The 13,841-nt window shown below is 38.0% G+C and overlaps 1 protein-coding gene across 9 annotated transcripts in view; it reads left to right on the top strand.

The window, feature by feature from the left end:
• Positions 1 to 13,841, top strand: part of otofa (otoferlin a) — an 89,586-nt gene that overhangs the window by 33,265 nt on the left and 42,480 nt on the right. For all 9 annotated transcript variants that reach the window (XM_085245885.1, XM_085245884.1, XM_085245882.1 and 6 more), the window contains exons 4-5: positions 3,280 to 3,379; positions 7,990 to 8,189. In XM_085245885.1, coding sequence (XP_085102011.1) covers positions 3,280 to 3,379; positions 7,990 to 8,189 — 300 coding nt within the window. The remainder of the gene's footprint in view (positions 1 to 3,279; positions 3,380 to 7,989; positions 8,190 to 13,841) is intronic.

The following is a 13,841-nucleotide window of genomic DNA, read 5'->3' as shown; positions in this document are numbered from 1 at the left end:
CAGTGAATCTGCTCATATTTGTATTAGTGGCAGCAGAGTGCTTGGCAGAGACTTTCTGGCAGATCACGGGGGCCAAATCACACACTCCTGTCAGCTGTAACATTTCCATTTCACACTATCCTCCAGCTGCACTACCTGCCGCTGCAGTGGATTAGAGCATCTTTGCGAACCCTCTGTCTGCCTTGGAAAAAATATTTTACATTTCAAAGCTGAGCTCACCTCTTCACAAATACACCTGAGCCAGACATTTTGCCATAGTCACACCTTAAATTGAGAAAGAGAAGAAGAATTAATGCAAATTGAAAGGGAAGGGAGCTGAATCATGAAGCAGATGAAAGTAAATTGTTTGCAGGACTTCAATCAATAATGAATGCCACCTTTGAAGTGCTAAAAAAAAGCGAGCCAGAACATGATAGGCCTTGCTCAGTTCAATTATTCAGCACTTGCAACACGTGCTACAAGGGTTGAAAGGAAATGACAGACCATTTAAGTAGCACTGGATATATTGATCACCCCTGTCTGGTAAAGGAAACAGTGCAGTGGGTTATTAGTAATATTGCTCAGAGTCTCAGAAGTTTCTATTCATCTTCAAAAGAAAAAAAGTTTTCTGCACAAAGCCATCTATATCCACCAAGACGTTTTTCTTTAGTCATGTCAGGCCTGTAGAGTTGTGCATGGAGTTATGCATTGGGGAGCCTGGCAGATACTCACTTTCACAAAGGCAGAACCTGCCAGCGCCTTCGGGGGAAGCACATACTGTTTTTGGGTTTTTTTTTTAACCTGCAATTCAAAGAGAAGTCAAGTTCTGGAAGTCTAAATTTACCTCATTATTAAGTTTCGAAGCTCTGCTGACAAATGTAGCCTCACTTTCTACTGTAGTTTGAATTCATCACCACTGACTCCAGAGGAAAGACAAAGTGAAAACAGAAGGTATAGAAAGAGCGAGAGATTAATCTAAGGAAAGGGGGAAAAAAATAATAGCAGACAGATTGCTGCTTTTGTTGCAGCTCATTCATTTATTGAGATAGCATTCGGGGGGAGGGGTGGGGTGGGGGGGGTATGTTGAATTGGAGGTGTCCTTGTGTACATGTGTGTGTTTGTGCGTACTGCAGTCCTTCACTCTATTCTGACTTGTCAGGTTCAGTAGTCCTGTTGGGAAGATCACATTGTTGGCTGCGATCCCTACAGATTTCCTCTGTCTGTGCATGTGTATTTGCAAGTGTGTGCATGGCAGCTGGTTAACTATTGTTTCCACGCTTTCGTTTTATGATATTGTATCTCCCTACGGGCTCATATCCAGGCTGCTGTTTGTGTGTATGCCTTTCCTTCCTTTTGATGCTCTCTTTGAATATTTATCACCCTGTATGTCACATATGCAGTAGAAATATAAGATGCAGCTTTATTTTCGGTCCGTGAGTTATCCGAGGTACGTGTTTGTGTAGCTGTAAACATTGTTTGTCACCACTGTATATGGCAGAAATGCCATATGTGGACTTCAGCACACGTTCTTCATGTGTGGCTGACTGCTCTGCAAACAACACACTTTTATGAGGGAAACTTTTTAAATTATTCAGCAGCTCTAATTGACCACCTGAATGGGCACTGTACTGAGTTTCTACCCACTGTAACATTTCATGAGGTGTCCTTGGGCAGTGGAGAAATCCATCTTATGATCTAAAGTTTGCAATAGGGAGGTACCATTATGTTGGTAATTCTTCAGGGGGTTCTGGATGGAGGCAACGCATTATATTAAAAAATGTTTTGTGTATGTTTCCTAAACGTTCCATAACATAAAATGAAATTCTCTCCTGAAAGCATTATGTTGATGGATCATCAGTCTGTCTGTCAATCCCATTTTTATGAACACAGTATCTCAGGAAAGCCTCGAGGTAGTTTCTCCACAGTTTGCACAAATATGAATATTTAAGCTTCAAAGCACAAGTTACTACACCAATGTCTGACGTGATAGAATATAAAATGACATTTTAAGCCCAAAATACCAACGGTAGACTTCACCGTGATGTCACACTTTCATGGACATTATTAAATGCCATAACTTAGGAACAGAAGAGGAAATGTGACCATATTTCACATTTTGTTTTTTCACTTTGTTGCCTATTCTGAAAATGTGCTGACTGTAAATCTGATTTGTGGCTAGGTTGAAGATGCATGTGCAGCCTCCACTTTTTTTTGTAGTGCCTTTATAGTAAAAATCCACATTTAATGCAATCATGGCTACAGCAATATCTTTTAGCTGTAGCTCGTTTGGACATAATTTGTAGGTAGAATAAATAGTAGATGGATAGATGTTTAATTTACAGAGTAGTTTTGACCAGTGTGGAACATTTTTGTGTTAACTGTTTGATATTAAGCATGAAAAATGTCTAAGTATTTTAAAATAGGCAGTAAAACTTAATTCGTATTGCTTATCTGCTAGGAAAATTAGTTATCACAGCAGAAGCAAAAATCATTTCACAAGATGCACTTCCAAACTAACCGGGGGGTTGGGGCACTAATTACTTCGTTTGAGATGCAGCATATGGCAGAGTGAGCTGGTGACAAAGGTAGTGAAGTACTTTTTCACTGTCTGTCACCGCAAATGTCCAACAGAAGTAGAAAGAGTGCCAAAGTGATATGGATCAAATTAGACACCTGCAGTGGCCAAAACAGCTCAGTTCACTGCTGCTTACATCCAAAAAAGAGGAGATGTTGTGTAAAATTTAATGAAACCGCTAAGGGATTTGTTAATTATTAAAATCCCATGTATATAATGAAATATGGAACAAGATGACAAATCAAATTTTAAACTGCGAAATGTTTTTTTAATAACAAAGACAGAGACATGTTAACATATTATAAATATATATGTAGGGTTTTTTTTTTTTCCATTCAGCAATTCACAGCTTCTTTTGTCATATTTTTGTTTTCATAATGTGAGTTCACAGCTCTACACTCCTGGTGAGGTAGTTTAGCACACTTTTATAAGAAAGAAATTATGTTGTACACAATAAATTTGGCTTGGTCATTGTATTGCTTAAACAAGCAAAGCCTTAAAAAGTGGGGGGGGGTGCAAACTTTAAAGGTTTAAACTAGGACATGTATGTTTGCATGTGTTTTTTTTTCCAAATGCAGTGATGCGAGCGCTCTATTGCAGCATGTAAAACAAAGATAAACAGATGGGCAGCAGAGGAGGAACAAAAGACAAGTGACACAATGCCATTATTGATTCTATTGATTTCTGTTTACAATGCATGGCTCTTTGTTGCTCTTTTCCTACAGACTCATTGGGACTTTCTGTATGGTGCTTCAGAAAGTGGCTGAAGAGGGACATCTAGAGCTGACTGACACACTCACTGATGATAACAACACGTCATTAAAGGTAAACTCTCACATTAGAACAATCTACAGACATAAATCAATGTGAGCCAATCAAAATATTTAGACAGCATTTTCATGTGACTGCACCATCTAATTTGAAACCTTTAATGTTGGGCCTTCTGTAGCTTTATTTCAGTTTATGTTGGGATTCATTCATAAACCCATATTTTATTGACAAGACAACACAGATAACATATCAAATGTTTAAAATAAGAAAATAACAGAAAAAAATCAAAGCTGTTTTGAAGTGATCGGCAGCAAAACATTGAGTAACAGGGCAACAAAAGGAAAAGTAAGTTCAGCTCGAGGAACATTTTGCAGCTAATTAGACAACAGGTCAGTGGCATGTTTAAGTATAAGAAAAGCATCTTGGAGAGTATCTCAGAAGTAAAGATGAACAGAGGTCCATCAATCACCAGGAAACATTCAAATCTGGTTATTTTTTCTTAATTTGGATTGAAAAAAATTGTGGATAGAAGTCGGCTTGCTCTCTAATGATCCTACTAAACCAGTGACATCTTTTTCAGTGGTAACAAGGACAGTTTTGAGAAAATAAAAAAAAAGGGCTTGGATAAACGTACAACATGTTACCCAACAAGCAACAAATGGCAAAATTAGCAATTTGTTGCTGAAAGTATAGCATTTTGCCATAAAATAGGTAAATATTATTCCCACAAAGATGTTATACATGTCTTTGCTTTATGAACTGATCACATGCCACTGTTGAGTTTACATATTGTTTAGATTTTTCCTAGTCACCAGCAGTGTTGGTCAAGTTACTTGAAAAAAGTAATCAGTAACTAATTACTGAATACTTCCCCCCAAAAATAATCCCGTTACTTTACTGATTACTTATTTTCAAAAGTAATTAATTACTTAGTTACTTTTTAAAAACACGATTTACAACCTGAAGAGGTGATAAAGCGATAGATCTTTCAGCCCAATTCTACTTTTTCTACATAATCCATCATACAAAATGTAATCAAATGGAAAAGTCCCTTTTTTAACTTGTTTTATCAGTTTTAATCTTTTAACTTTATGCATTAAGCAAAAAATTTAATTATATGCAACATTCTCTGACTTGAATAAATTAGTTTAACATTTAAACCTATTTTCTGCACATTCCAGCACATAAAATAAAATATTTTTTGTGTTTACACTCAGTCTTTCAAATAGATGCAAGTAAAACACAGCAGAAAATAAATAAAGTCAAAGACTAGCGGTCCTGTTGCTCTATTTTCACCTGCAAAGCAGGAGTGGAGTAGGCGGAGGTTTACCCTGGTGCAGGTGTGCGGCAGCGGTCAGTGGAAGAATCCTTTTCTCTGTGAGTTTCCCATTACGTCGTTGCGCACTCGGTGCTTGCTCGGAAGTTTAGGGGTTTTTTTCGCTGTAAAAAGAAGTTTTGTTCCCACGCACGATGGACGCTAATGTTTTTGTCACTTTTTATGGAATCAAACTCAAAGTAAGGTCAGTACTTCCACGCTTTAAACCATAGGTGTCAAACTCTGGCCCGCGGGCCAAATTTGGCCCGCAGCCTAATTACATTTGGCCCGCAAAGCCACACCAAATTACTATTAGAGCTGGCCTACTGGTATTATACAGCTAATATATATATATAGTTTAGTATTAAGCTTTGCTTGTTCCATATTCAGTTTTTCAGCAAAACTTATTTGAGTCCATAAGAAAAGATTCATTCTTATATCTGGAGGAAGAGTTCTTTTTTCAATAAATATTAACGTTAGCCCGCGACTTTGTTCCAGTTTTGAATTTTGGCCCACTGTGTATTTGAGTTTGACACCCCTGCTTTAAACGCTGCACGCTCATACTCTCTCCCACAATCGATATGTGATCCATTGTTGATCTGCACACAGCTGTTGTCACTAAGGGCGCACTCGCTTACGTCACTGTCATGAGACATTCTTGCAAAAAAATCACGGTTTTAGTAACGCAGTAACGCAGAGTTACTACGGGAAAGTAGCGTAATCTAATTACCGTTTTTGCAATAGTAATCCCTTACTTTACTCGTTACTTGAAAAAAGTAATCAGATTACAGTAACGCGTTACAAGTAACGCGTTACTGCCCATCTCTGGTCACCAGAAAGTAACACAGACAGTAACTAACTAGGATAGGCTCCATGTTTAGCCTCACTGAAAAGATCAGCAACATTTGCTGCGAACTTTCAAATATCTTTATTTTAAATTCAAGCAGAGACTCCAAAGTGCCCAAAATGTGTCAAAATGAGTCTAATCTAAAATAGACTTATTGAATATCACAGTCATGAAAACATGCCTTTACTCCATGGTTACATTACCTTTAGTTAGGTAGTTGAAAGAACCTGATGAACACAGCAGAGGTTAAAACTGAGCCTAAATCGAACTTCTAGTTTTGTAAATTATACAACTTACCATACGGCATTAGAATTGAAAGGGATTGTATTAGCTTCCAAAATGCATTCACAAGCAAATAGGGGACCATTAAATGGAGAAATCAATCTTGAATTCCACCTGCACTGCTGACAATAAGCAATGTAACAGTCATCACTTGGCCTATAAAGGCACAAGCATTAAGGACCCTCACATCAACGAGGATCTGATGGAAATACAAGTGTGTCGTAGCAACATCAGCACATTTGCATTTAACATGAATCCAGATATTTACTATTGATTGGAAATTTTATTTAAAACCGCTCAACCGAGAGCAGTTCAGTGGTGAGGTTGAGAGTGAGGCTGATTTAGCAGCGAATGCACAATGTAAGAGTGAATATGTATATGGAAATGAGGGCAGCACAATTGAGTGTGTGAGAGAGAAGCCAACCATATGAGCTTTCAAACCACCCCAGTGTGCAGAATGGTGTTCCTGGAACCGGGAGCACTGATGTGATGCTTCTGAGATGATGACACGCAGCATGGGAGAGCTTCAGGGTTTACACACATTGCACACATTGATGCACATATCCACAGACATATGTGCAAGTCGCTTCCCATGAAAACAGGAGAATTGTATCACTGTGCGTCCCTGTACCAAAAAACTGGTAAAACTAAGCCAGACATAACCTGAGAGCAACACTTTTACTTACAATCCTGCACTGGTGTGGTTGCCATAGAAACAAATCGAACTCCTCGCGGACCACAGCTATCGCCTTGTGAGGATATAAGGAAGAGCTGGCGACACAGAGAGAAATGGAGGAGAAAGGAGCCGAGAGCCCCATGTACATTTTTTTCCTCATCCATCTTTGTCAGTGGAATAAATTGGCTGCTCTGTAAAAAAGATCAGGTCGTTGTTAGGAGGCTAAAACTTGTCCAAGCAAGACTCCCAAGAAGGCACTAAAGACACACTAAAGTGTCACCCATGTTTCTGACCTGGATTAAACAAGCAGTTAGTGTCAGTCTGACTTCCCCCAACAAATACCAAGCAGAAGACATCATTTATTGTCCTGTCAAGTTTGTTTCTACTATCAAGAGCTTTTTCTACACAATTAAACTGATATAGACATGCCAAGACTATGTATTACTGTGTTGTCTATTGTTTTGTTGTTGTTGTTGTTGTTTATTTCAGTGAACTACAAGCTCAGTTTGACTTGTGTGTTGGTTGTAACATATAAAGACTCACTCATGGCTCAGTGGTTGGTGCACCCTGTCAGTCAAAGCTGCCTCACAACTAATAATGACATATATAAATGAGTGTGTTAAATTTGCTAATGGGTCCAAAATCTGTTTGTTTGTTTTTTTTAAAGACAGTTTCTGCTTCAGAGTTGTGGATTTAAATACAGGAGTTGAAAGGGACTCACTCCGTTTATTGACATTCTCAAGTTGGCATAAATGCAGTCTTCTGACACTTTAGCACACATCTTAAGCTAACATGTTGGTCTTGGAAAACTGTACAATCCCAGCTTAAGTTTTTTAATTCATGTGGTAGTTGACGCTGTAGGCATTCTTCCTGTGCCGAAGAATATGTTAGATTAAAATAACTTTACAGCATCTGCAGGTAACTTGCTGTTTCTCAAGCTTTAACAGCATACAGTGATATGATATTGATGGCTGCGTGAGTATGTTCTAATGTCTGGATACACTGCCATTCTAGCAAATAAAAATTATATATGTAGCAAGGGCAAAATGTCTTTTGACTGTTTCTCAGTTAGAGGTATCACAAGTGATTATATCTGATTTTGACAAAGGCATAATTAAGTCCCTACAACAGCTGAGAGAAGACTGAGATTTCCTTAGCAAATGAAGTCTCATATCAGAGGAAACAAAGACGCATTTAAAAGATACTATAAAAATGTCAATCTGTGGAGAACAGCAGAGTTTATAGTAGAAGTATAAGTTTCTGGAGAGGACACTGTTTAAAGATGTTTTAAACTTTATTTTGGGGAAAAGTTAAAAAAAAGTGTTTTTCAGACCTAACTTCTAACCATTAAAACTGAAGAGAGATTTTAGATATTAGATAATGCTTCAAATTAAATGACCAGATTAAGTACTTGAAGTCATTTAAAGATAAGCTGTACGTCTTTGCTTCTGAAAGATTTACTATGATTTTATCCAAATACTTTGAAGCTTCGTAACGCCGTTTCAAGTAAGCTCATTTTCATTCATTCACTATTTCATTTCCAGACCAATGTTACCATAGAGATCAGGTACCAGCCGATGGATGGCATGGTTGGAGTGTGGAGTGACGGGGACTTCTTGGATGTTCCTGACGACCGTGATGGGACGTTTTCCTTTGAAACAGATAGCTTGCTGTCAGGACAAAGCCACGGGTCAGGGACGTCCCCTGGACGATCTTTACATGGATCCATACCAACCTTCAGAAAGTAAGTCAAACATAAAACCATCTCTACATTAGAACATAGCACATTACAAATCAACTACTCTTAATTTGCCTTTCAAGATTAATGTGTTGGCTTCCCAAACAAGATATATTGTTTTAATTACATGATTCACTTTTTAAGAAGTCAGTTCCAGTAACAGCACTACTGACTCACACGTGGGTGAGAATTACTGACTAGTTCATGCAACATCTGTTATGATTACAGAGAGAAATAAACAGGAAGTCTGTTTTTTAATAAAGACTTTATTGTTCCACAAACGAGCTGTTATAAGTGATCAGTTGATCATCAGTCTATGGTGTAGACTTGACTATTGTTATTGTTTTTGCAAAGTTTCAATGAAATAAGCAAAGTATTCGAGGCAGAACTAGCAGCTTAACCCCTCGGGACAGTTACATAACTGTAAAGCCAAAAGGAACAACCTTTGGTCCCGTGTAGAAAAGACATAAATTTACTCAATTTAATACCAGAGCAGTGAAGAACAACAGTTGCTGGATTCTTTAGATTCTCAGTAGTGCTAGGCAGCTCTTTTTAACATAAATGACCTAATTGCTGTCCAGAGACTCCAGACTGAAAGTTGTTAGAAGTTGTTTTGCATATTTGGCACAGAGTAAAGCTTTGTAGCTCTATAAGAAGTTTGCAGTGTCGGATAAACGGTAATGCGGTAAAAATGCAGTAGGTTATGAACGAGAAGCCAACATGGAAGCTAGAAGTATCTTTTATTGAGTGTTTTAGTTGAATTGTTATAGTTCCTCCTACATAACTGCAATATCTCTTGTTAAATTACCATCTTCTACTGGTGTTATATGTCATGCCCCATTTCCTGTCTTCCTCTTCACTGTCTGATAACAGACAAAAGTAATCTTAAGACACCAGGCAAGAAGTGTTTAATTTCATTGATTACACAAGAGTAGAGTGCAGCGTCCACTATATGGGAAAATGTATGAGTATCATGAAGTTGAATCTCCACATATTGCTGTTGTATAATAGTAATAGTTATGTTGGGTCACAGGATCCATGTGTATACAAACGTTTCCATTTTTTTAATCCATGCTGGCATCTTTTTCCTGAAAACCGTTTGCTTACCTGACACACACACACTGAAAATGTATGTATGCCTGTTTTAAGAAAAAATATAAAGATCCTCATCTACTGTATAAGCAGAATCAATAATGTCATTCCTAACAATATAATCAATTCCTATAGACAAGTAAACGCAAGCCATACAACATCAGATATATTTAGCATAGAAAGCTCTAAGAGCATGTTCTGCCAAGGCTTTTTCTCTTTTGTCATCCTCTTCCTCTGCAGTTCTACTGTTGCGTTTTCGCTGAATAGCATGTGAAATAATCTGTGGGTTGTATTGATTTCCACTGAAACTATCAACACAGCCAAACCCCTAAACCCATCTTTGTGCTGTGTATTGAATGGGCATGTATAAAAAGTTTGTGTGTAGCTTGCTGTTGTGCTCAAGTATTTGTCTGTTAATACTGAACACCTACGTTTACATTGTGTTACAGTATCAAATTCCTTGGAAACAGGGTTTCCAGCCTGAGGACAATGAGAAGAGTTAGATAGAAGTTATAGAGCATCCCATGAGTGTTACATAAGAAAGGAAGACTTTGGATATTGCTCAGAAAACAGAAATGAAAATACTGCTGTAGAAAAATAGTGTAAAAGAATTTAGTAGAAGCGGGAAGAAATTTGTGATCAAATTGTTTTTTTGCTACACACGCTTCAGGTGAACCGGCCTTCTTGTTTCGTTGCTGAGGTTGCTACAAGCTGTCAGTCAGACCTTGTAACGAGGTGTCGAAAGGCATTTTGTCTTGGGGGGAGAAAAGGTGAATGAGTTCCTGAGAAAGCCCAGACAAAAAGTTCAGCTCTAAACTGCTGCAAAATAGTGTGGCAGGATTGTAGGAGGATTTTTAATAGCCGTGCCACTTCTCATCCAATCCTATTAGTTCCTGAGTTACCGGCTGCTAAGTTTCTCTATGGTTGAGATGTTTTCAGAATTAAAATTCCCAAAGATATTTCACTGTGTCTTGAATTCTGATGCTCCAAAGCCGCTGTTAATTGTCCTTACTGTGGTAATGAAGTGTGGATGTGCAGGAGATGATAACCTGGAATGAGCCTCTCATTCCTGGAGAGTGGAGGGGGATTAGGAGGAGGAGATGGAGAATGTCATTAGCAGTTAAGCTTTAACAATGATCCTCGATTTTTATTTTTATTTTTTTAAGTTTTTAAGTTTATAGCTCTATGTTTGTCATTTTTAATCAGGGGTTGCAACTCCTGTTGAGGACTAGCGTGGACCAGGTCATGGTGGAGAGTGGACCATAGTAACTTTAACCCATTTTAGGGCAAATATTTCACATCTCACACACCTCAGTAATTGTTAGTTGTCCTTCCCAGGTATTAATTATTAGCATTTCCGAACTTAAAAGGATTTTTATTAGCTGCTGCTAGATTGAGACTTTAAATGCAGCACATTCTAATGTGAGTTACATTTAAAAAGCAGGAATTCAGTTTCCTGTTCTGAGCTTAATTGTGGAAGAACAAACATGATCCTGCACAGCGCTCAACCCACTGGTGCCTATTTCTGTTATATCAGCTGTAGCCTAAAGGTCATGTGTGCCTCGTACACGGGGGTTGGTGTTCAGTGGGGATGGAATTTCATCTTTACATCTTTCCAGCACTTCTGTAAATGACAAATTGGATAGTGAAGGTATATGACTTCCTCTTCGTCCCCTTAAGTTGGTACAGTACTGCTGCCACCTCTTCCTATCTCTCTGCAAAGTCTCTGGGCCTGCAGGGTGATTTATGGCAGCACCCATAAAGCACTGCATGCTATCTGCAACACAACAATAAGCCAGCTTTTTAGGGGTTTTGTTATTTCTAAAAGTAAATCAAGTTCTCTGAGTTTCATTTAAGCAAATGTGTTGTTTAGAGCACGAGTAAGGAGCAGAGCAGATTTTAGGATAGATTTGATTCTCCAGCTGTCTCCACAATACACATGAGGTTTACTTTGTTATCTGTAACTTGACCAAACACCTTGTGATTAGTAAAAGAACTACAAATTGCATGCTGGTTGGCTTGATCAGTGGAGTAACTTTATTAAGAGATTGTGAATAACTTTTTTTTCCCTCTGCTTTGTTTTGACTTGTTTTATACTTTTTCTTCGGGCGCCAGAAACTACGTTGTGGTATTTAGATAAATATATGTACTACATGTTGTTTAGTTAAGGTAAGGAAAAGATTGTGATTTTGGTTAAAATGTGCCTTATAAGTCTGAATATTAAAAAAGTAAAACTGACCCAGTGCATGTGAGAGTAGGAATCCTTGAAATGCATCCATGTGAAAGTTATGGAATAAGTGACCAGTGTCACTGCTGCCTCAACGCAGTGCATGAGGCACAGATCACAAAAAATACCATGAGAAAATAAAATAAAATAAAATGAGATCTACAGACATCAAAACCTGGAAATAAAAGACCAGAACCCTAGTGCATAGGGCTAACAGAGTGTTTTCTTCCTGTTGAAATAATGTTGAAATTCATAGATTTATTGGTATTGCCCCACAGAAGCAAATAGCTGTAAATTTTCATTGTGTTTATCCAGGTAGTTTGAATATGCATGCACCATTTGCACAACATCACCCTCCTGTTGTTCAAGCAAGCGTTAATTTACTTGTGTTTTATTATTATTATCTGGTCTACTTGGTTTATTTTCACCAGTGTAAATTGCAGCATCCTTAAAGACAGCCGTGTTGTCACACAGCTGTGATCTATCCTCATACTGTGTGCCAGTGTTGTGTGATCTCCTATCTCACTGGTCGCTGTGTCTTTAGGTCTGCTCACAACATCACTGACTCCCTGAGGAAACATTCATTAGAGCAGACATGTCTGCTAATACAAAAATCTGGTCTTCAGTATGCATATAATCATCGTATTCTGCCTTCTTTATTTGTGTAGGAACCTAAAAGGAGTGCTTGCATTGGTCCTGTTGATTGATCAGGCTTTTTCTAAGTCGTGATTAGATGTATAACTAACTGCCATCTCCCTAATTCTCACCTGATTGTAGTTACACTAGTACAGCATACCCAACTGCACTTTCCGCTCTTGTGTTGCACAATAATCGATGAATGCTTTATTAATAACAAGGTGAATTATTAAGTCTACTTATAGGTCTTAATCTTTATCAATTTCAGGATCAGTTTTACTTACATAACCTTCCTGTTGTATCCTGGTCAATTATAAAAAAAAAATCTAAAAGCTATGAAACAAAGACCATGATTTAATAAGAGCACAAAATAAATTTAGGCAACACCTACAAATAGATGAAGTTATTTTCTCTGTGGCTGTGCTCCATCACAACACAAATGGCTGGTATCAGTCAGGACATCCCTGGAGAACTGAGGCACTTAGCTAATCTAACTGCATGCAACACTGTCAGGGCTATTTACTTCTTTTATTGTTTCAATTAGGCACACACGGACACAGAGAGTGCCCCTTTTGTTTTCAGTCATTTGAAGCGACTACCTCTATTAATGAAATGGAAATTTAAATGGGAAAGTGAATGAACAAGGGAATTATTACAAGGGGGAAAACGACGCAGAAGCAAGGAGTTTCTTCGCTTCATGATTTAGCACTTTTTTTTAAGTACATTTATAATATCAGTCTTTGACCAAGTAACAAGGCAGACAGAGTGAAATCCCTGTGTAGCATGAGGGGGTGGGGGGGGTTAAAGAATCTGTTGATTTTAAACAGTTAGAGGTGTTATTATTCTTTTGTTTATTTATAAAGTCTTTCTAGTTTGATTTTTTTCTTTAGTTGGCTGCACTCTATATATGACACATTAGATCACAGATGTGAAGGAAGGACCGGACTGTCAGCCTCCTGAACAATTTATTCTGCCTCTACCTCACAGTCAGCCCTCACACATAGAGTTCAAACAACCCTTTATTCTGACAATGTATTTCAAAATGAGCGATAGCAGAAAAGTGTATATTTAGAGATTTATGTTCTAGACTCACAGTCATTTCTGTTAATTATTATGTGGTCTGTGCTGCTAAAAATAAAGTGTAAAACATTTTTCTTGTGATCCCAGCCATTTAAAACACACATGTTGGTTACAGCAACTTTACTGTATTTTTACCTCAAACTAACATGGCATTTCTGACTTATTTTAGGTGTTAGATACTGCCAGATGCACTGTTCTGGCACACACACACTGTAAACTTGCGATTGTACACTGTTGTCAGCAAAAACCTTCAGATCAATGAATGAGAACACTGCCGCCACACTGCAATCACAGATAAAGTTGCCAAAGTCCCACTTTGTTAAAAGATTAGTGACGAGCAGTGTTGGGTAAGTTACTTTAAAATAGTAACTTAGTTACATTACTAGTTACTTCTCTCAAAAGTAACTCAGTTACTTCAAGTTACTCGTTACTTTCAAAGTAACTAGTTACTAGGGAAAGTAACTTTGGTTTTACTCAGAATTCTCTTGTTAATGTGTTTCTTCCATAACTTTGCCAGTCTTCTAGCTTGCTTACTTGCCACAAGTGCACTGTGCCACCTACCAATAGAAAGGATATGATAACGTGCATATTTCCACGAGAGAAATCCCACGCCTGGACCGTCA

The sequence above is a fragment of the Mchenga conophoros genome, linkage group LG15, assembly GCF_057382185.1.
Source record: "Mchenga conophoros isolate Kocher_MC1m ecotype Shallow Benthic linkage group LG15, M_conophoros_male_GT1.1, whole genome shotgun sequence".
NCBI classification, from domain to species: Eukaryota; Metazoa; Chordata; class Actinopteri; order Cichliformes; family Cichlidae; genus Mchenga; species Mchenga conophoros.
The sequence above is the reverse complement of the archived record's forward strand: the minus strand, read 5'-3'. Positions and strand labels throughout refer to the sequence as shown.